The 21747-nt window shown below is 37.2% G+C and overlaps 1 protein-coding gene across 2 annotated transcripts in view; it reads right to left on the minus strand.

Moving 5' to 3' along the window:
• The window catches only part of FOLH1B (folate hydrolase 1B), a 73160-nt gene that overhangs the window by 10064 nt on the left and 41349 nt on the right, over nucleotides 1–21747 (minus strand). For both annotated transcript variants that reach the window (XM_040256517.1, XM_040256516.1), the window contains exons 8-16: nucleotides 18240–18338; nucleotides 17886–17971; nucleotides 16520–16639; nucleotides 12342–12424; nucleotides 11106–11169; nucleotides 8117–8184; nucleotides 5551–5642; nucleotides 3084–3174; nucleotides 170–434 (exon numbers count right to left, since the gene is read on the minus strand). In XM_040256517.1, the coding sequence (XP_040112451.1) occupies nucleotides 170–434; nucleotides 3084–3174; nucleotides 5551–5642; nucleotides 8117–8184; nucleotides 11106–11169; nucleotides 12342–12424; nucleotides 16520–16639; nucleotides 17886–17971; nucleotides 18240–18338 (968 nt within the window). The remainder of the gene's footprint in view (nucleotides 1–169; nucleotides 435–3083; nucleotides 3175–5550; nucleotides 5643–8116; nucleotides 8185–11105; nucleotides 11170–12341; nucleotides 12425–16519; nucleotides 16640–17885; nucleotides 17972–18239; nucleotides 18339–21747) is intronic.

The raw sequence follows: 21747 nt of genomic DNA on the forward strand, positions 1-21747 counted from the left end.
ATTATATTTTGTATATTGCAAGATAGGCATCAGTGAGACAGAGGAAACATTTATATGCATAAAATATTTGATCATGTGGAATAGCAATAAATAATAAATGGACCTAAGGTAAATCATTACATTTTAGAGATTACAGATTGAGAGTTTTGAAAGAGGAAAGGTAGCATACCAAATGACACACTGTATGTTTTCATTTCTTGTGGATGCTTCATTGAAATATTGTAGATTTTATCAGCATACTTTCTTAAAACAACAGCATAATCTCGACAGTCGAAGGGCAGCACTATGGAATTGGCTATTTCGAAGATGATTCCACCTCGAACCTGGGCCACAGCGAGGTGATACTTAAATGCTGGATCGTAAAATTTTTCCACTAATTCATATGTTTCATAGATACTATGATACAGTGGATAGCTGCTGAATGTGCTTGTTTCCTACAAAAAAAAAAAATCCAAAATGTATCCCTTGTAAGATAACTTACATAAAATGCATAGTACCACAGTTACTGTTAGTAAGACTGTTTTTGTCAGTAATGACTAAAGGAAGTATCTAAGTACTTCAATAAGCCACTTACTAAATGTTTATTATTATATTATTAAAACCTGCCCCAGGTTTTCACTAGTAAAAAGTATGTGTATATAACATAAACAATACAGTAAAAATGATCTTGAAAGAAACCTAACATTCTTGCCTTTAAGAAAACAGGAGATGTAAAAATCTTCCTCAAATAAAGACAAGATAATGCTGCATTTGTGTGAAAATAATTTAAGAAGACAGAGAATTGTTAGAGGCAAGAAAATAAGCATAACATATCATATACGGCAATAGTGCAAATTGTTTACTGACTGAAATTTCATGAGTGAGTAATTTTCTGACAAGCAGTGTGCTGATGAGTGAGAGTCTAAACAGTGAGGATTCAGCAGTAGATCCAAAGTCTCACTAAAGAGAGAAGTAATGCTCAGACGGTTATAAGAATACAAGAACATACACAAAAGGCAAGAGGGAACAACTTTTCAAATTCTGAGTTGCTGATTTATGCCTTTTGCCCACTTTTTAAAGATGCTTGCCTTTTTTTTTTTTTTTTTTAAACTGATATAATAGAACACTTTATATAGAGGTGTATTGAGAGTGAGACTCTGGAATTAGCCTGCCAGCGTCTGAATCCAGGCTTCAGAACTTATTAGCCCAAATAACTCTGGCTGTTTATTAACCCCAGAATTACTAACCTTTCTTGCTGCAGTTTTCTCATAAGAAAATGTAGATGATATTTACATCTACCCTCAACACCAACGCCAGCGGTGAGCGATTTTCTGTCTGGGCAGAATAACCAACCCAAGACAAAAGACTACAGATCCTCAGTGCTGTGTTAGCTGTCTCCCACTGAAGCAACTAGAACAGGCACCCCCAGTCCCTCTCTTGTGAAGCTTCCCTTCAACACACACCACCTCGCATATGAGCTCTCTCTAGTCTCACTCCCAAACAAGAGAGATAGCCAAAGATGGCCAGGCATTTGAAGACACCTTTTAACTTGAAAGTTATAGATCCAGCCTGCAAACTAGAATAAAATCATCTCAGAGTAAGGAGGTACTACAGGGAATGTAGAAGGAAATGGCAACCCACTCCAGTGTTCTTGCCTGGAGAATCCCAGGGACGGGGGAGCCTGGTGGGCTGTCATCTCTGGGGTCGCACAGAGTCGGACACAACTGAAGTAACTTAGCAGCAACAGGGAATGGAGGGAAACTTAATAAAAATAATAATAATAAATGAATGGCATAGCTGAAGAAAACACTGCAGAATGTAAAAAAAAGACACAGATAGGAATGCAAGAGAACAGATAAAGGCATTGGAAAAGAATCCCCTAGAGGCTAAACAAATTCATAAGAGTTGAGAAAGAGGAAAGGGAATAATCAAAGAAAAAACATTTCCTCCAACTACAATCCATAAGTTTCCAGGACAAAGGATATAACTTGTGCCCAGTTGAGCATATTAAAATATGACATAATACACATTTGTTCACCAAGGGCAACACAGTCATAAAGAGTAGATACTAAAATTTTCCTTTAAAAATAAAAAGCAAGAAACAACAGATCAGGGAACAAATAACATCTCTCAACAGGCTGGGAGACAATGAAGCAATAAGATCAAAATTCTAAGGGTACAGGATTTGCAACAAAATTTTTCTTCCCAGTCAAATTATTAAAGAATTCTGTGCAGTGTAACAAGCATGCAAGGTATTTAGCTTTTGTTCACTCTTTTCAAGAAGTGCCTGAAAGATGTGATCCAAAAAAACAGGTGAGTAAGTAAGAAAAAGGAAGTCATAAACTCTGGGAAACAGAAAATCCAAAGTATGAGTGAAATGAAGATGTTCTCAGCTTTCTTTTAAAATTTAGGCAAGAACTGTGCCACAGGCAGAAAGAATAACCAGAGAACTCAGAGAAGCAGAAGAGCCTCAACAGGGAAAATGAACTGTGCCAGATCACCTGATGAGTTTGAATATACTAGAAGTTTGTAGATACATGGAGGAAAAAAAAATGCCTTCTAATCAACAAGTGAAGCACAAATATGATATTGAAAACAATGCCATGAAGGAAAGTATTTGGGGGTTGGGAGAGGATGTGACATAAGAGAACTGAATGCCTAGCTTCCCTAGAAAGAAGTAAATGGATAATAACTAAAACTGAAAAAGAAAGAAATAGCAGAAGTATATGATTGAGTGAAGTGAGTGAGTGAAGTCTCAGTCGTGTCCAACTCTTTGCGACCCCATGGACTGTAGCCCACCAGGCTCCTCCATCCATGGAATTTTCTAGGCAAGAGTACTGGAGTGGGTTGCCATTTCCTTCTCCAGGGGATCTTCCTGACCCGGGGATCGAACCCAGGTCTCCCGCATTGCAGGCAGATGCTTTACGCGTCTGAGTAGACAGACATCAGAAGAAACCAATTAAAAATGGGAAGAATTCTAAGTTGCTGAACAAAATCAGGGATGTAGCAAGCATGGTGCTTAAGTCCCTTTTTTTGATCCAGAATTATTTGTTTAGCTAAAATATATTCATAATTAATCCTGAAGAACTTATTAATAGACTTACCCAATCTTTAGTATACCTTGCTCTGCCTGAAGCAATTCCAAGTCTTTGGAAGAACACTTCAAAATCATTTCCAGATCCTAATTTGCTAATCCTTTTAGAGATAAAATACAGAATTGTTTGAGTAACTTCTTCATTGACTACAGATCAAAATGAATTAAACTAAATTTCCACTCAATACTATAAATAAAATTTTTAGATATACTGCCTTTAGAGAAGCAGCAAGAAAAAAAAGGGGGAATGTCATTTTTGATCACAAAATATCTACTTCCAGAATACTATTTTGGGGAGGGGTTATCATTGTTCTTTTGAGTTTCTGGACCCAATTCCAACCTGTTTATGTGGGGAGAGGAGGGTTTCCCACAGCAACAGCACACAATTCTCCAGGACACCAGCTGGGTATTCTACAATTCAACTCAGTTCTGACACTGCCCACCTGAAGTAAGGTCCCAGACATGAAGGGCTTGCCACCAGAGACTGTCCCACCCCCCAACTCAGAATCCTATGCTTCTGACCAACCACTACAGAGAGAGGGTCCTACAAACCCCTCCTTGGATTGGCTAGAGCAGCTCACAGAACCAAGAGAAGCATTTACTTACTAGATCACCAATTTATTGTGGAAGACTATAACTCAGAAACAGCCAGATGCAAGAGATGCATAGGATGAGGTATAGGACAAGTGTCAGAACTCCCAACCTTGTCTAGGCTCACCACTCTTCCAGCATCTCCACATGTTCACCAGCCAGGAAGATCCCCCAAACTCTATAGTTTTGAGGTTTTATGAAAATCTCAGTACATGATCATGATCAGTTAAGTTATTGGACACCAATGACTGAGTCAACCTCAAGCCTCCCTTCCAGGGAGGTTGAGGGCAGGATTGAGAGTTACAACCCTCAAATCACTCGATTGGTTCTCCTGGCAACCAGTCCCCACTTTAAGTGTGGGTCTATGTTACCTCATTAACAAAACAAAAGATACGTTTGTCCCTCTCACCTCTTAGAAAATTCCAGGGATTTTAGGAGCTCTTTAAGAGAATCAAGAAGAATTGTATTTCACCATTAAAAATTCTTGAAGTTGGAAACTATTTTCCTTCACTGACTTATTTTAGTATCTTTATTTGTTGTACATGATACAGTTAAAAGAATCAGAAAATTTTCAGATAACTCAGATTTAAATCCTATCCTTAAAAATTTAAATTATTCATACCATTACCTTAATCTCAAACTACTTAGATATTTATTCCTCATCCCTTGCTTGTGAAGATATGGCTAAACCTGATATGATGCTTATATTCTTCTCAGAGTAACCAAAATATTGCATGATGTTCGGAAAAAAAGGAAATTTATTAAGCAGCAAGAGGACAGACATAGGTACCATGTGCATAATCTATTCAAAAGAGAACCACATTTTGATGGCCTACAGATTTAATTTCAAAACACATACCAATATTTGTAAGCAGACAGGGTAGGGGGTCCCTAGAAAAAGAGAACTAGGTTTGGCTTTCTTGACATAAGACAACTCACTTTTGATCTAAGCCATTTTGTGATAAAGCCCTGGCCACAATGCTTATCCCTGAACAGGTCTCAGTAATAAATAATTTTAAGGCAACAAGAAAATTTAGGAACAAATGACTTGGGCAAGAGAAGTAACAACAGCAAAGATAATAAGCCTGTTGTAAAGATTTTCAGTTCAGTTACAATGGTAAATATTAGCCTAAAGAACATTTTTGAGCTGTTCTTCAGAACATAAACCCCTATGTGTACTCAACCACCAGATCAGCTAGGAATGATGATGTTAACCTTTTCTGAACTCAGTCAACTAAAGTCTGGACTTTTTCAAATTTTGTCCCAATTTTATTATGAATTATTCATGGGGTTGCAGAGTCGGACACGACTGAGCGACTGAACTGAACTGAACTGATACTCTGCTCAAGCCCCTTCATGAATGTGCATGTACTCTTAGCTTAAAACATCTATGATTTTACTGTTCAGGGAAATACTGCTTTAGGAAAGATCCGCAGTGTTTTCCAGCAAGTAAAGAATCTGCCTGCAATGCAGGAGACACAGGAGATGCAGATTTGATCCCTGGGTTGGGAATATCCCCTGGAGAAGGAAACAGCAACCCACTCTAATATTCTTGTCTGGGAAATCCCATGGACAAAGAAGCCTGGTGGGCTACACCCCTGCAGTGGGTCACAAAGAATCGTACAGGACTGACTAAGCACACCCAATGTTTTCCAAACTTGCTGCAAGTAATTCATCCTTCCATCTCCAGGTCTTTGACTTGGTTGTGTCTTTTGGCTCTACATCCCTTGAGAGGCAAACCCAGTTTTCAGGTAACAATTTTATTTGTGAACCTAAGCATTGCTTAATCTTTATCAGATGTTAGAGAATTTTAAACTTTTATTATTTATTAAGAGAAGCTATCCTTTATTTTTGACACAATTCCTTACAGAGTTCTGTTTGTTTACCTTGGCAAGTCACTGAATTCAGGGGAAGGACTTTTTTCATTCCAGCTCTCAAAAAGAGACTTGCCTTCAAAACCTTCATCAGGACTTCGGAGCTACATGCGTTGAACAGGGGAAATAAGAGAGTATACTTATAAATCAGATGTTTCAAAATCTAAATATCTATTAACCAGGGAATGAGTAGTTAAATCATATTAAGGAAAATATGAGAAATAATTCATACATTAGCAGTCATTAAGAATTACAGCACTGAGTTTATGATGGTATGGGAAAATGTTACTATACGTAATACAACTATTACAATAAAAATACATGGAGTATATGAAAAGAAAGGGTACACTAAATTATTGCCAAGCCATTAAATTCAGATGAATGGTCATAATATAAGATTTTTTCAATCTATTCTTCTGAATTAAAGGAGGCTACTTTCAATGATCCATTCCTTTTCCTCTTTAAAAAAAATGAAAAGGAACAAGCTGGTTAAGGGAAGATTTTTGTTTTGTTTTAACATTGCTTTGTGCCAACAAGGTTGTCAAAGTCATTAAATAATACATAAGAAAATAAATGCACTAATATTTTACTTAGTTGAGTGTATATTGTATTTATGTTAAACACAGGGCTTTTAACGAATTTTTAGATTTTACAGATAAGAAAACTAAGGGAATAAAATATGCCCTACTACTGAATGTGAGTTTCAGAGCATTAAATGTTATGCCAAAACATTTAGCACACTAAATTGCAATTAATATTCCACTATTATTGGTAATTGACTAGTATACGGTATAAAAAATTTCATTTTATATTTAATAAAAGTCCTATGATCTTTTTTTTAACAGATTCAACTCAAAAAAATTTATAGACTACTTATGCTGTGGAAGACTTTTTGTAGATGCTAGCAATACAAAGTATAATAATACACATTACATATCATCTACTAGTGGGAACTGTAAATAAAAGTGTGGATTTCATGTGCTAGGCGCTGTAACACAGGGATGTGCAATGGTCAATGGGAACACAATTAAATTTACATAAGCATGAGGTAAAATGTCAGTATGTAAAGCAACAAAATAACTTCACTCAAGCTTATAAATTTACCCAAAACTTTTTGCTACAAATGGTAGAAACATTCCATTTATTTTAGGAAATATGAATTTTTGCATAATGTAGAAATATCTTACTAGATTGCTCAGTTTATCACTAAAATTTGAAACGCTGCAAATCATCTTCTCAAAATAAACAAAACATAATTTTTAAAAATCCAAAATAACCAAGTATCACATAATTTCAAACCTAACCTAGAAGTAGTGTTTTTGCATTTGTCACAGAGAACTACCAATCCACCTGGGAAGTAAATATAACTGCCAAGCTTCCTTGGCATTGACTTTAAATTCCATAAATGGTGGGAATTCTCTGAGATGCAATGTTTCAAATATTTAATTTTGTAACCACATCACAGGAATTGATTAAAAACTGCAGATCCTGAAGGAACTCTTAAGTAACATACAAATAGATTAGTGCCAAATTAAACTTTTCCACTCCTACTGGAGATGCCAATAGATTAAATTCCATGCTTGTTAAGCCAAAGCTTAACCGTATGTTTGAAGTGAAGTGAAGTGAAGTCGCTCAGTCGTGTCCGACTCTTTGCGACCCCATGGACTGCAGCCCACCAGGCTCCTCTGTCCATGGGATTTTCCAGGCAATAGTCCTGGAGTGGATTGCCATTTCCTTCTCCAAAATCCCTTCTTGAGGGAAACAAATATTTTTCTTAGTAAATACCTTGCAGTTGATAATTCTGTTAGCCCTCTGTTAAATAAGCATGTTTGTTTGTTTGTTTGGTTTTTATCCTTTTTCTGTTCACAGGAGGTAAATAGCAGTAAAAACAAAAATCTGCCATGCAAAAGCTCATTCATTATGACTAAATCTAGGACCAGAGGCTTTATGGGGCGGGAGAACTAAAATGAAGAGCTTCCTGCAGAAATTTCAGTCCTGCAGAAATTCAGACACCACCAGGTTCAGTATCTTGTGCTGCTGTCAGAAGGAATAAGGCAACTTTAACTTTAGCTCAGTGGACTGAAAGCCACAGCAGGAAATCATGAACTGAGTACATTCAATCCATGTACTCCAGTCTCTGTCCCAGGACTCTGCATGCAGTGATTTACTTACTCTTTCTCAACAAGTTAGAAATATCAACTTTTCCTGAGTCCTGAATTAATTGGTATCATATTAAAGAGTAAAAATCAGTTTTAAAACTAAGAAGTTAAACCACAGGACTCAGTCATGGTGCAGGTACTGAATAAGTTGTATGACTTCAATGGCTAATGCTTTTTGAGCTCCGGTTTTTCATTTCAAATGGATATGGCATACTCAGTACTCCCCAAAGAGTGCCTCAGACTGATGTGGGGCAAAACAGGATAGCGTGCATCCACCATTTATAAGACATTTCTAGGAGTGGATCTTTGCTATGTGGAAAAAAAAGTTATAAAACAACAGTTGTTCAACATAATAAACATAATAATGCCACCTCAGGAAAATATTTATAGAACTTAAAATTCCATGTAATTATTTTTACCTCCTTTGTTAGGTTATATACCAGGCTGTACATAAGTGGACTACAATCAACTCTCAGAGTGTAGTTTCCTGAAAGACAAGGAGAAGATTGTTTTCTATTTCATTGCTTTATTTTATTCTTCCATTCAAAGACCATTCCTAACTCCTTAGCCAGAATGACCCTTTTAAAATCTGACTGGGGACTTCCGTGGCAGTCCAATGGTTAGAACACTGCATTTCCACTGCAGGACGCACGGGTCTGACCTCTGACCAGAAACTAAGTTCCCACGAGCCCTGAGGGACAGCCAAAAATAAATAAATAGAATTCAAATCTGACCAAAACTCTCCAATTCATCCCTGGATAAAATTCATCCTTATCTTGACCCTTGGTGCAACACATAAAACAATCTCTAATCACCTCTCACCTTTCCAAATCTTCACCTTCTACTTTGCCAAAGCAAATGTTCTATACAACAGAGATAATAAAAGTACTTCCCTCACAGGATTACTGTGTCAAATAAATGTTTATATTTAAAGCTTTACTTTAAAACATTTAAAGTAAATGTTTATATTTAACAGCACTTGCCGTTGTTGTCACTTTGAGCTAAATTTTCTATGTGAATGTCAACACCCTAAACTGAGGATAGTAGTGTCTTTGAAAAGAGAGTTATTTCAGAATGGTTTCAGTAGAAATTTTTTCTTCATAAATTCTGCATCTTAATGTTAGGAAGCCAATATATCATTTACTGTATTGTTTGAGAAAGGAACAGTTAATACAATTTTAAATACAAAACAAAAGCTGTGTTCCAATCACAGACTAATGGGGGTGTTATTTGCTTTTGATCCTAAAAAGGATGGGGAAAAAAACAAAACAGAATTAAGTCAGAGAATGACATGATCAGCAAAATCCACAGATTTTTAAAAAAATGCATTAAAATCTTAAAAAAAAAACAGCAATAGAACGTTATTCTACTTTTGAAGAATATATGTTTGGAAAACTCATTCTGTGTGACAAGGTATTTCATCTTCATACGTGTTTAAACAAGGATGATAATCCAAGTTAACATTTCTGAACATCAACCCTGTGCAAGGGACAACTCTGGGAGTTTTGTAATTATTAACTTCTTCTACCCTTACAAGAACCTTTGAGATATGTGATCTAACTTAGTAACTCTATTGAGAGCTGAGAAAACTGAGACACAGAGAGCAACAACCTGAGGTCACATAATTAAGAAATAGAGGGCCAGATATAAGCCCAACCCCTGAGCCACTAACTAAGGAAAGTCAGAGGAAGGAGGGGAAGATGACTGAAATGCACTAACTTAGGAGACTACGCAGCTCAGATACATGGACAAAGAAGAAAATGTAAATGCCAATGTGCCTCCATTATATGCAATGTCCCAACTGTTTTTGACATGGCAGACTTACTAATAAACTAAAAAAATATTCTATAGTCCACCCTTCATTCATTTGTTGCAAATAACATTTATTTATTGAGACATCCAGGGATGAAGAAGTACGATTCCACCTGTTCCTGGTGGAAGAATATAGTCTAGAAAGGGAGGCAGTTTGTAAAACAAATAATCACTTAATAATGGCAGTGATGAGTATTGCAAAGATACCGTTTCCTGGGAAAAAAATGGCATTCCTAAGGAGACTCTAAGAATTAAACAGCTGGTGTGTTGAACAGCAATCTGAGTATACAGAACAGCAGTCACAGTGGCTGACAAGTTGCATGTGGTCAAGGAACAGAAAGAAGGGCGGGTATGGTATAATGTGATTCATACCAGCTTCCCTGTTAGCTCAGTCAGTAAGGAATCTGCCTGCAGTGCAGGAGACCTGGGTTTGATCCCTGGGTTGGGAAGATCCCCTGATGAAGGAAACGGCAAACCACTCCAGTATTCTTGCCTGGAAAATTCCATGGACAGAGGAGCCTGGCAGGCTACAGTCCATGGGGTTGCAAGAGTCAGACACAACTTAGCAACTAAACCATCACCATGGTGCAGTGAGTGACAATGGACTGTTTGGGTTTCGTGGAAGTTGACCTAAGCTTGTCTCTTCATTTGAATCTCTGTTTAACAAAACAAACCCATTCAAAAGTCTTGTCTTCAATGCTTATCTCATTTCTCAAGCCTTTTCTGAAGTTGCTATCACTCTGTCCTCTGAATTCCAAGATCAGTACATTAATATCTTTCTGAGAGTACCTGCATATATCAGAATCCTAGACTGATTTATTTTATCATCTATACTAAATCTTGGGCTTCCCTGGTGACTCAGATGGTAAAGAATCCTGCAATGCAGGAGACTTGGGTTCGATCCCTGGGTTGGGAAGATCCCCTGCATGAGGGCATGACAAACCACTCCAGTATTCTTACCTGGAGAATTCCCATGAACAAAGGAGCCTGGCAGGCTGCAGTCCATGGAGTCGCAAAGATTTTGACATGACTCAGAGACTAAGCACAGCACAGCACATACTAAATCTTAACCTCTTGAGTATTAGATTGTTCTTTATCAACCTCTAATTCTTTTGAAATCTTGGAAAGTTCATTGCATAGAGAGGAGCTTAGTAAGTATTTTAATTGAAGAAAAAAATTTAGAAGGAAAAAATCTTGGTGAAAGATGAAATCTTGGAAGCCAGTATCTGTCCTCAAAATTTGTATGCATGATATGATAATGACAGGAGTTAAACATAATCATAGCTTTTTGATATCCCACTCTAAAATTATAGAAATCTCTAGTTCCATAAATGATTTATTCATTTAACAATCACTGAATTCCTACCATAGATACGGTATCTGCCAGATGAAACAAACAAATCAAAGGGTGTTGTTTCAATAGAGTCCAAATTAGCATCCTAGAGCTCACAGCTGCCATGAGCGCAACAAACCAGCAGGAGATTCCCTCACCACCTGTCACCGGATTTCTATTCCTTGTCAGTGCATGATTTATGAACTAAACTGCTGCTACTACCTAGATCATATATATTTTCCTATGAAACTGATGATATTCACCTTCTATAGAAGAATCAGCATTGATATAGGCCACACCACGCTCCTGAAGGAGTCTGGAATTTTCCTATAATAAATAAATAAAGTAAATGAATAAATAAACATATAGTCATAACTCCCTTCTTTAAAAAAAATGCACATATACATTTACTGTATGGTGTGTGAATGAAGTTGGCTCAAGTTCACCCCAAATTTGACATATAAGACTTTCCAGATTTTCAACGTTTGAAAGAATTTTGCAAGAAATAACAGGGAAAACATTTTTAAGACTAAAATTTGAGATGAATCTGTCCACATTCTTAATATGGTGAACAGAAAAGTTGATTTCTTAATCACACATAACCCTAGAAGCTAAGTTCTTCTGTGTTATGGTACCACCTACTGGTCAAAACTTTAAAACTTTGTTTTCAAGTTTAAAATAATGCCAAAGAGTAACAAGATTTTTTCTGATAGAAGTGGATTCTGAACCTCGAAAACAAGCAATTTTCTATGTCCTGACTATAAAAAATAAAGTGAAAAAACATGAAACTAAGTGAAGAAAATATGAAAGAGGCAAATCAAGATATTTCAGCTCTTCTTGACACCACCAATTTTCATTTACAGGAACACCATTTTTTTCTTGGTAAACTTCAAAGAAAATATAAGTACACATGGCTTCTCATAATTTCAAGATAATAAGAGATAAGTAAATATTTATATCATGACTAGAAGTTAATGTAATAAATGTTATTTTTGCGTATATCTACTTTACCAGCAATGCTGCTATTACCCACAGCCAACAATGTATGCAGGTAAAATTACTTTGCAAGAAGCCTCATAAATATTCTGTGGTGAGATTTTCCATCTCACTCTTAGCATGATTTAAAGCAGGCCATTATGATATGAGAAAGACTGTACAACCTCAAGGAGTATTTAAATGTGAATAGCTTTAGCAGCTAACCTGAAAAAACTGACCTGATATCTTATTATGATGTACAGTTTCTAGTGGATTTATTTAGCTACCAGCACATCCTCAGAAAGCAAAAATTATTTCCACAATTGACATTAAGTGGCTTTAAAAGTTCAAGTACAATTTAGTTCTCATGTGACAAGATTTTTGAACATGAAACATTGTTTCAGACTTTTGAAAAAAATGTTTGAATATTTTCTTGCAGATTGACATTATTCTTACATTCTTGTGAATTAAATATTATGTTTTATTATTATAAAAATGTATCTTATATCGAATTATCAACTAACCTCTGCCCACTCAGTAGAACCAAAAAGACCAAATTCTTCTGCATCCCAGCTTGCAAACAGAATTGTTCTTCGAGGCCTCCATCCTGAAATATATGTGCATACCTAAGATGATGACTACAGCGATGAAATTAAAAGATGCTTGCTCCTTGGAAGAAAAGTTATGACCATTCTAGACAGCATATTAAAAAGCAGAGACATTACTTTGCCAACAAAGTTCCGTGTAGTCAAAGCTATGGTTTCTCCAGTAGTCATGTATGGATGTGAGAGTTGGACCATAAAGAAAGCTGAGTGATGAAGAATTGATGCTTTTGAACTATGGTGTTGGAGAAGACTCTTGAGAGTCCCTTGGACTGCAAGGAGATCCAACCAGTCCATCCTAAAGGAAATCAGTCCTGAATATTCATTGGAAGGACTGATGCTGAAGCTGAAGCTCCAATACTTTGGTCACCTGATGCAAAGAACTGACTCACTGGAAAAGACCCTGATGCTGGGAAAGACTGAAGATGGGAGGAGAAGGGTACAACAGAGGATGAGATGGTTGGATGGCATCACCGAATCAATGGGCATGAATAAACTCCAGGAGTTGGTGATGGACAGGGAAGCCTGGCATGCTACAGTCCACGGGGTTGCAAAGAGTTGGACACAATTAAGCAACTGAACTGAACTGATAAAAGCTGGGAAAATGCACAATATAGCCAAGACATCAGAATGCCCAACAGCATAACAACAGCAAAAATTCACTGGTTGCTTAGGAAGGGTGAATTATGGTGATAATTTTAATTTCCTTCCCAATGATTTTAAAGCTGATCTGTCAATACAAAGTAGAGCATTTGTATTGAAAAAGAGGGGGAATGTAGACATGGTAAAAATTCTATGAGATCCAAGGAACTCAAACAGGGGCTCTGTGACAACCTAGAGGGATGGGATGGGATGAGAGGTGGGAGGGAGGCTTAAGAGGGAGGAGACATATGTATACAAATGGCTGATTCATGTTGGTGTATGGCAGAAACCAAAGCAATATTGTGATTATCCTTCAATTAAAAATAAATAAATTTAAATAAATAATTTTAAACAAATATTCTATGAGTTCATAAAACATTCTAATAGGCTTACAATGACTGGCTAAGAATAGGAAGCCATCTGTGGTCTGCAGCTGCCTGGAGTGAAAGAAAGTGCTAGATGTAGACTATGCTCTTACAGCCAATAGAACTGAGAGAAAATCCTTTACAACTCTTCCGAGCTGCACCGGCATCACACAAACAATTGTTCTGTGTCAGTTGGTTGGGTGACTTCACTCCATTCTCTGCCAGAATTAGTCAACAGAAGCTCCGTTTGCAACAACAGTGTCTGCTGCTGCTGGAAAGTACACCATTCAGTAGGAAGGTCATATGGCTTGGAGTTAAAAACACTGACCTTGGAGTGTAAAAGATCTTAATTCAAGCCCTGGTTCTTTCACTTACTAGCAGTATGACCAAGGGAATGTTACTCAAACTTGCTAAATCCTTGTTGCATCATCTGTATACCAGGAAGAGCAGAGCAAAGATAAAGATACTCTTTGACTGTTGGGAGGATTAAATGGCATAACAGTTATAAAGATAGCACTAAACAAGTGTTCTAAACAGTGCAAGTTGTCATTGTTTCAGTACATATTTCATTTGTGCTTATTAAGACTGAATATCCCTCTGGCTATTGAGTCAAGTGCTTCATGTTTGTTAAGAGTATTAATAGTTATTATTCAAATCCCTGAATAATTATTATTTCTCATCACCACAGTCTGTAGGCACACTCTGAAATTGTCATAGTCATGTTTTATATTTACCACAGGGATCCTTCTTGCAAAATAATGAAACATTTCATAATAATATTAAAAACAACCTAATTCACAAACTATGTAAATTCTAGTTTCCATAATTCTGTTTTCTTAAAGAATAAGAAAACTGTGTGGTAAAAAGAATAGCGCATCCTTAGATTTGATTTCAAAGAGAGATGTCATGGTTTTTTGGACTGGGAGCCAGAAATCTGAATTTCAATCCCAGACTCTGTCACACACCCACTACACAACCTTGGGTGAATTACTAAATCCTAAACATTTCAGCAGAAAGTGAAGAGGAACTAAAAATCCTCTTGTTGAAAGTGAAAGAAGAGAGTAAAAAGTTGGCTTAAAGCTCAACATTCAGAAAACTTAAGATCATGGCATCTGGTCCCATCACTTCATGGCAAATAGATGGGGAAACAGCATCAAGAGTTTATTTTGGGGGGCTCCAAAATCACTGCAGATGGTGATTGCAGCCATAAAATTAAAAGATGCTTACTCCTTGGAAGGAAAGTTAGGACCAACCTAGGTAGCATATTCAAAAGCAGAGATATTACTTTGCTGACTAAGGTCCATCTAGTCAAGGCTATGGTTTTTCCAGTGGTCATGTATGGATATGAGAGTTGGATTGTAAAGAAAGCTGAGCGTCGAAGAATTGATGCTTTTGAACTGTGGCGTTGGAGAAGACTCTTGAGAGTCCCCTGGACTGCAAGGAGATCCAACCAGTCCATCCTAAAGGAGATCAGTCCTGGGTGTTCTTTGGAAGGACTGATGCTTAAGCTGAAACTCCAATACTTTGGCCACCTCATGCAAAGAGTTGACTCACTGGAAAAGACCCTCATGCCGGGAGGGATTGGGGGCAGGAGGAGAAGGGGATGACAGAAGATGAGATGGCTAGATGGCATCACCAACTCAATGGACATGAGTTTAGGTAAACTCCGGGAGTTGGTAATGGACAGAGAGGCCTGGCATGCTGCAAATTCATGGGGTCGCAAAGAGTCGGACATGACTGAGCAACTGAACCAAACTGAACTGAACTGAACTGAAACACTCAGTTAATTTATTTTTGCTTTTTGTTTGTTTTTGGCCACACTTCACAGCATGTGGTATCTTTCCAACCAGGGATCGAATCTGTGCCCCCTGCGCTAGAAGCATGGAGTCTTAATCACTAGACCACCAGGGAAGTCCATCAGTTAATATATTTGTAAATCAAAGTGAGAAATAACTAGGGAAACATCTCCCTGGTGCTATGTGTTCAAAACAGATAGCACACATAACAACATTGTTTCTCTGAGAAAATAGGTACCATGCAAACATAAGATATTTTTACTAAACATAACATATTTTTACTACTTTCACTGTTGCTAAGAAAAAGAAAAATTGTGGATCACATTTCCAGCCCACAGACACCTTGTCTGCAGGCACAGTGAACACAGACCTCCTGTTCTCAGTGTGCAGTGTTCATTTTAACAAACAATCATTTGAACTAAATTTTATTTTGGTTTCATAAAAAGGTTCTAAAATGACTGAAGTAATGGTCAGTCTAATAGTATAGTATAATCTGAAAGTCTGTGAGAGAAACCAAAGCTGGAGTGTGAGAATGCAGATATGAAACTTTTGACAGCATCCTATTAAGGCAAGAAGACCAGCATTTACCTGAATAAGCTTTCATCTCCTCAGTCGCTTAGTGTCCTTGACCTGAGGCCTGAGGCTGGAAGAGCCCAAGGAACTCCTGTTCACATTTCTCAGACCAGGACACAGTGGCTTATAATCTAATTCTGGTGGCCATTCTCCAGTGAAGAAACCCATTTCCATCTTCTTTGTTGCCAAAAGAAACCATGAACAGTATAATTCCTTTATTTCAGATTATAATTTAATATCTAAACATAAATAATGTGAATATTATATATAAAGGAATTATTACAAATAAATATATAAAGGAATAAACAATATTATTAACCAACATAAGGTGGCACAGTTGGTAAGGAATCCACCTCTAATGCAGGAGATGCAGGTTTGATCCCTGGGTTGGAATGATCCCCTGGAGGAGGATATGGCAACTCACTCCAGTATTCTTGCCTGCAGAATCCCGTGGAAAGAGCAGCCTGGTGGGCTACAGTCCATGGGGTTGCAAAGAGCCAGACACAACTGAGCAACTGAACACAGGTAATATAGCTGCTAAGTACTGAAAGCTTCTCTGCTCTTAACCACTATTACATACTGTACGCTACTACTATGATTTAATTTGCATGCAGCCTCTCTGCTGTTTCACACAAACCACTGAGGTAGTAATTTTACACTCACTTTACTGAAGACCAAACTGAGATTCAGAAAAAATGGTCTTTTTACTTTTTGCTTACATTACCTTCTTTTTTCAGCTTTCCAAAACTCCGGACAATTTCATGAACGACAGCTGCTCCACTCTGAGGGTCAATGCCACCAAATACCCAGGAGTCACGGTGACCTCCAAGAATGACATATCTGTCTAGAAAGCATCATTGCAAAATTACTTGCCATTCCAGGTCAAGAACAGAGCAAACAGCAAATGACTCAATAGCATCCAAATACAAGGCATTAAGGACTCAAGATAGCAACATTCCTAAAGACTTACATAAATATATCACTATTCTGAATGTGATGTATGAAAAAAAAATACATGTGATAAGCAAATGTAAATACTTCAATGAATTATAGTAATTATAACTATATAAGTAATGATAAGTGAATATAAAAGTATCCTTTTCCACCTCTTTATATAATTCTGTGTTACTCCTCTTTTACCAGTTTACACTGCTTCCAGTATTTTCAGAGTAAACGAATAGAGTGGCCATGTAATGAGTTCTCCATGTTCTACTCTTTCTACTTAGTTTTCAGGTACAGCTCAAAGATTCTACCTCTCTATAATCTGCTCCCATTTCTACAGGGAGAGGGAATCACATCACTACCTTGCTCATGTTGATAAAGCATTTACCACACTTAAATGTAGGGGCTCCTTGTCCCTGGTCTGGGTCTTTTATAAAAATCCCTCCATCCCAAAGCCTAGCACAGAGCTGGCACAAAACATGTACTCAGTGAGGTTCAATAAATAGTTGTATATCACTTAGTGCTCACTGGAAGGCATATCAATATTCTTTATCCCTGAAAGAAAATACTGGCTGCTTATATGAAAGATATGCAGTTTAATTCTATTTTGGTTACAAATTTATAGGTCCTAAGGAATCAAAACACTGAGCAGGTTATCTGAAATCATATGAAAATCACATGTCTATGCATTTTACCAATTTCAGTGTTAAAAAAAAATAAATCCATGTACAGGATTCATTAAATTGAAGTTATCTTAACTTTGTAAAAGTATTATTTATCATTATTATGAAGATATTTCTCCATGCAAAATATGCAGTAAAGAAATTTGGAGTTCTTTAAAAAGAAAAAATGCTCAGATTAAACACCTAGAAACCATCTCTCCCTGCTCCTCCTCCCCTGTTCCTTTAATTGAAGCATGCATAGATTTGCAGCAAGCTTGCTCATCTGACCAATCTAGTCCCAACCTTTATTCACAACATGCATCACAATGCAAAATTACCTCCTATGGATCTGTTTTGTGTTTACTTGAGTTCCATTAGGACTAGGAGTTGCCTTGTTTTGTTCACTCTACATTCCCAGAGCTCAGAGCAGTATCTGGCATCCAAAAATTGCCCAATCCATATTTGCTGAACAAATGACTAAATTACCTGGCTCCACTGCCCCTCTGAGAGTTCCAATCACGTTGTAAATTCTTTCCACTTTATTGTTGGAATGGATATGCATCTTGACTTTTCTAACGCAAAAATAGAGGACACAGACTAACAATATTGGTTAACAGCTTGCCACCCACATTTTTTAAATCTTCCATTGTTTTGAATATTTCTAAATGCACATAAGCAATAATTGTCCAGTTGTGAGGATATAAGTGTACTACCCTTTCCAACCTGTTGTTGTGTCTCCTGCTGATGGTAGATTATATTTTTCAGTCATCCTCTAAAATCGCTTTTTGAAAAAAGGTTTCCTCTCCCTAAAGAGGGTTACAATAAAAATAATCTCTTAACTGTGCAGAAAAGTTTCCAATAAATCCAGGTCCAACATTGTAGGGCACTTGAAGACCTCCTTTCCAGCTGTCATCTGGGGGTGCTAATCCACCCATTCTTCTGTTGAACATAAAAAAAAATTATTAGCTGATGGATAATTCTAAGGTTATAAGTTAAAATGTCAAAGAACTTGCTTTCTGTTTTTGTTTGTTTGGCCACACTGTGCATCATGTGGAATCTTAATCTCTGACCAGGAATCAAACCTGCGCCCCTTGCACTGGAAGGCAAAGTTTTAACCACTGGACTGCCAGGAAAGTCCCTGAACTTGCTTTCTTCAATGCCCGCTTATAATAGCTTCTAGTACAACTTGCATAGGATATACCATTTAACCCTTACACCATGGTGACTACAGATGTGAAATTAAAAGATGCCTACTCCTTGGGAAGAAAGGCTATGACAAACCTAGACAGCATCTTAAAAAGCAGAGACATTACTTTGCCAACAAAGGTCTGTACAGTCAAAGCTACAGTTTTTCCAGTAGTCATGTATGGATGTGAGAGTTGGACCATAAAGAAGGCTAAGCGGCAAAGAATTAATGCTTTTAAACTGTGGTGCTGGAGAAGACTCTTGAAAGTCCCTCGGACAGCAAGGAGATCAAGCCAGTCAATCCTAAAGGAAATCAACTCTGAATATTCATTGGAAGGTGAAGCTGAAGCTCCAGGACTTTGGCTACCTGATGGGAAGAGCTGACTTATTGGAAAAGACCCTGATGCTGGGAAAAACTGAAGGCAAGAGGAGAAGAGGGCAACAGAGAATGAGATGGTTGGATGGCATCATCAACTCAATGGACATGCATTTGAGCAAACTCCAGGAGATAGGTAAGGACAGGGAAGCCTGGTGTACTGCAGTCCACGGGGTTGCAAAGTCAGACATGACTGAGCAATTGAACAACAACAATAACAAAGTTTTATATCAGAAATGAATTTGGATCCCAGATCTATCACGTATTCTCTGAACTTTGATTTCTTTATTTGTAAAATAAGTTATTACAATATTAACTCATGTGGTTGTTTTATGAGAAAATTGATAAAAAATATGTAAAGCATTTAGCACAGTGTAAGTGCTAGAACCTAATTTTTACTTTATGTACGTTAATGCTACTGTCCTTGTCTTTATTATGATTGTGGCTGCTGTCATAATCCTGGTAGTTACTCAGGGAGGCAAATAGAAGCCATATAATCACATTCACTTTAGTATAAAAGAGTAAAAAAGAATATGAACATCCCACCCAGGTAAATTAAAATTTACTATAACTCAAATTTCATCAACTTTTTATAAAGTTCTCAGCATTCCTGGGCCATTATATAACTCTATGTCTCTTTTCTTCTTAAACATTTTTTAAGAAACTTTCATTTTATGATATATCTAATTTATAAAATACTGTCTTTTCTAATTAATTCATAGTATTACATTGCCAACCATTTGTGGGAATATGAGAACTGACCATCAGGGACAAGTACCACATTCCTTAATTATGCAGAGGGAGTAAATTTTCACAGTGAAATTCACGAATTGTATGTTCTTACATTTTTAATAAGATTAAATTCTAATCATGTATGGTGTTTCATTACACCTTACAAAGTACAAAATAAAGTGTTAGTAGCTCAGTTGTGTCTGACTCAGATTTTTTACTATCCACCAGGAAAGCCCTTACAAAATATAGATATGGATGGAGAAATGGAAACTATCTTATTGCCTTTGAATATGCAGATCATTGCCTCCTTCCAAAAATTATGTTGTACTTTCCAAAATTCATTTTTAATCACTGTCTTGAATGCAAAGCATACTTCCATAGAAGTTATGATATTAATGACTGCATTTACAAAATGACTTACTAAAGCTGACTTAAACACATTTGGTAATTTGTTCATTAAGTAATTACTCTAGTAACACAGTTAGAGCACAGCCAAATTTGACTAGTTTACCCTAGTCAAATGGTAGACACTAGATTAAACAAACCTCACTTCTAATTCCATAAAATCCCTCCTTTTTTCCTTCCATGCATTCTTCTTCTAACTACAATGATAATACAGGTTTACTTTTGTACAGCATTTAGGATTATGGACTTCCCTCGTAGCTCAGTCAGTAAACAGTCCGCCTGCAATGCAGGAGATCCAGGTTTGATTCCCGGGTCAGGAAGATCCCCTGGAGTAGGGAATGGCTACCCACTACAGTCTGCTTGACTAGAGAATCCCATGGACAAAGGAGCTTGACAGGCTACAGTCCATGGAGTCACAAAAGAGTTGGACATAACATCGCCAATAAGCCACCACCATACATATTTTTGAAACTGTTTTTCCCATTCAATACTATATTATAAGCATATATCCACATCATTAAATACTCTTATACAATATATATTTTAATAGCTTCATGTACTATCATAGTAATGTATTTAACTACTTATCAATGATTGATGTTCTGTATTGTTTATAGTTTTCCACTATTACAAGTAATGCTATAATCACACTCACCTTTTAAATGTAGTGAATATTTAGACTATATTTAGACAAATACATAGTCCATGGTGCCCTCAAAAGTTCTGCTCCATCCTGAGCCTTAACCCACATGGTAAAGCTAAGAGTTCAAAAGAAAAACAGACCAGGGTGCTGTTCCTTAATCTGCCCTTCAATGGAACATTCATGAGTGCATGCCAAGTCACTTTAGTTATATGCAACTCCTTGTGACCCTATGGACTGCAGCCCACGAGGCTCCTCTGTCCATGGGATTCTCCAGGCAAGAATGCTGTAGTGGGTTGCCATGCCCTCCTCCAGGGGATCTTCACACCTTGGGATTGAACCCAAGTCTCTTATGTCTCCTGCCTTGGCAGGTGGATTCTTTACCACTAGCGCCACCTGGGAAACCTCGTTAAATTGGACAAATTCCTCCAGCTGTCTGATGACAGCCTCCTCACCTACAATGAGGGCACTGCACTAGGTCATGAAAAGTTTTCTCATACATTCTAAAATACAGTTATTAAGACTGCCTTGAATTCAAAGAAAAGAAATTAGCCAAATGCTTTGGTCTAGTGATAAATCACTAAAGAAATCAGTGATGACTTCTTGAACCCTGCTCAAGAGTAATGGAGAAGAAAGGACAGTAAGACGGTAGAAAGCAGGACAGGAAAAAGGAAAGGGTTCCAACATCAGGTTAAACAATAACAACTTTGGAGAAGCTTCAATGATGAAAGCAGAGGAGGAAGAGGAATGAATTAAGATGATAATCAAGGGAAGATGCTCTCAAAGGGTGTTATTCTAGGTCCATGAAAAAGAAGTCAATAAGAGAATTCAATAAGTAAGAGATTTATCAGGGGAAAGGCCAGTGAAAGAAATAACAAGGGAGCTAGGAAAGGCCAAGAAAGCCAGATAGGGAGTAAAAGAGAAAGAGAGAAGAGTGTTGGTGGCAGAATCCCAAGAGCCTTGCTCTCAGCCTCTCTAACCCTCCCATCAGAGGAGTCCGTGTCTCCTAG

This window comes from Oryx dammah, unplaced genomic scaffold (assembly GCF_014754425.2).
Source record: "Oryx dammah isolate SB20612 unplaced genomic scaffold, SCBI_Odam_1.1 HiC_scaffold_15, whole genome shotgun sequence".
Classification (NCBI taxonomy): Eukaryota; Metazoa; Chordata; class Mammalia; order Artiodactyla; family Bovidae; genus Oryx; species Oryx dammah.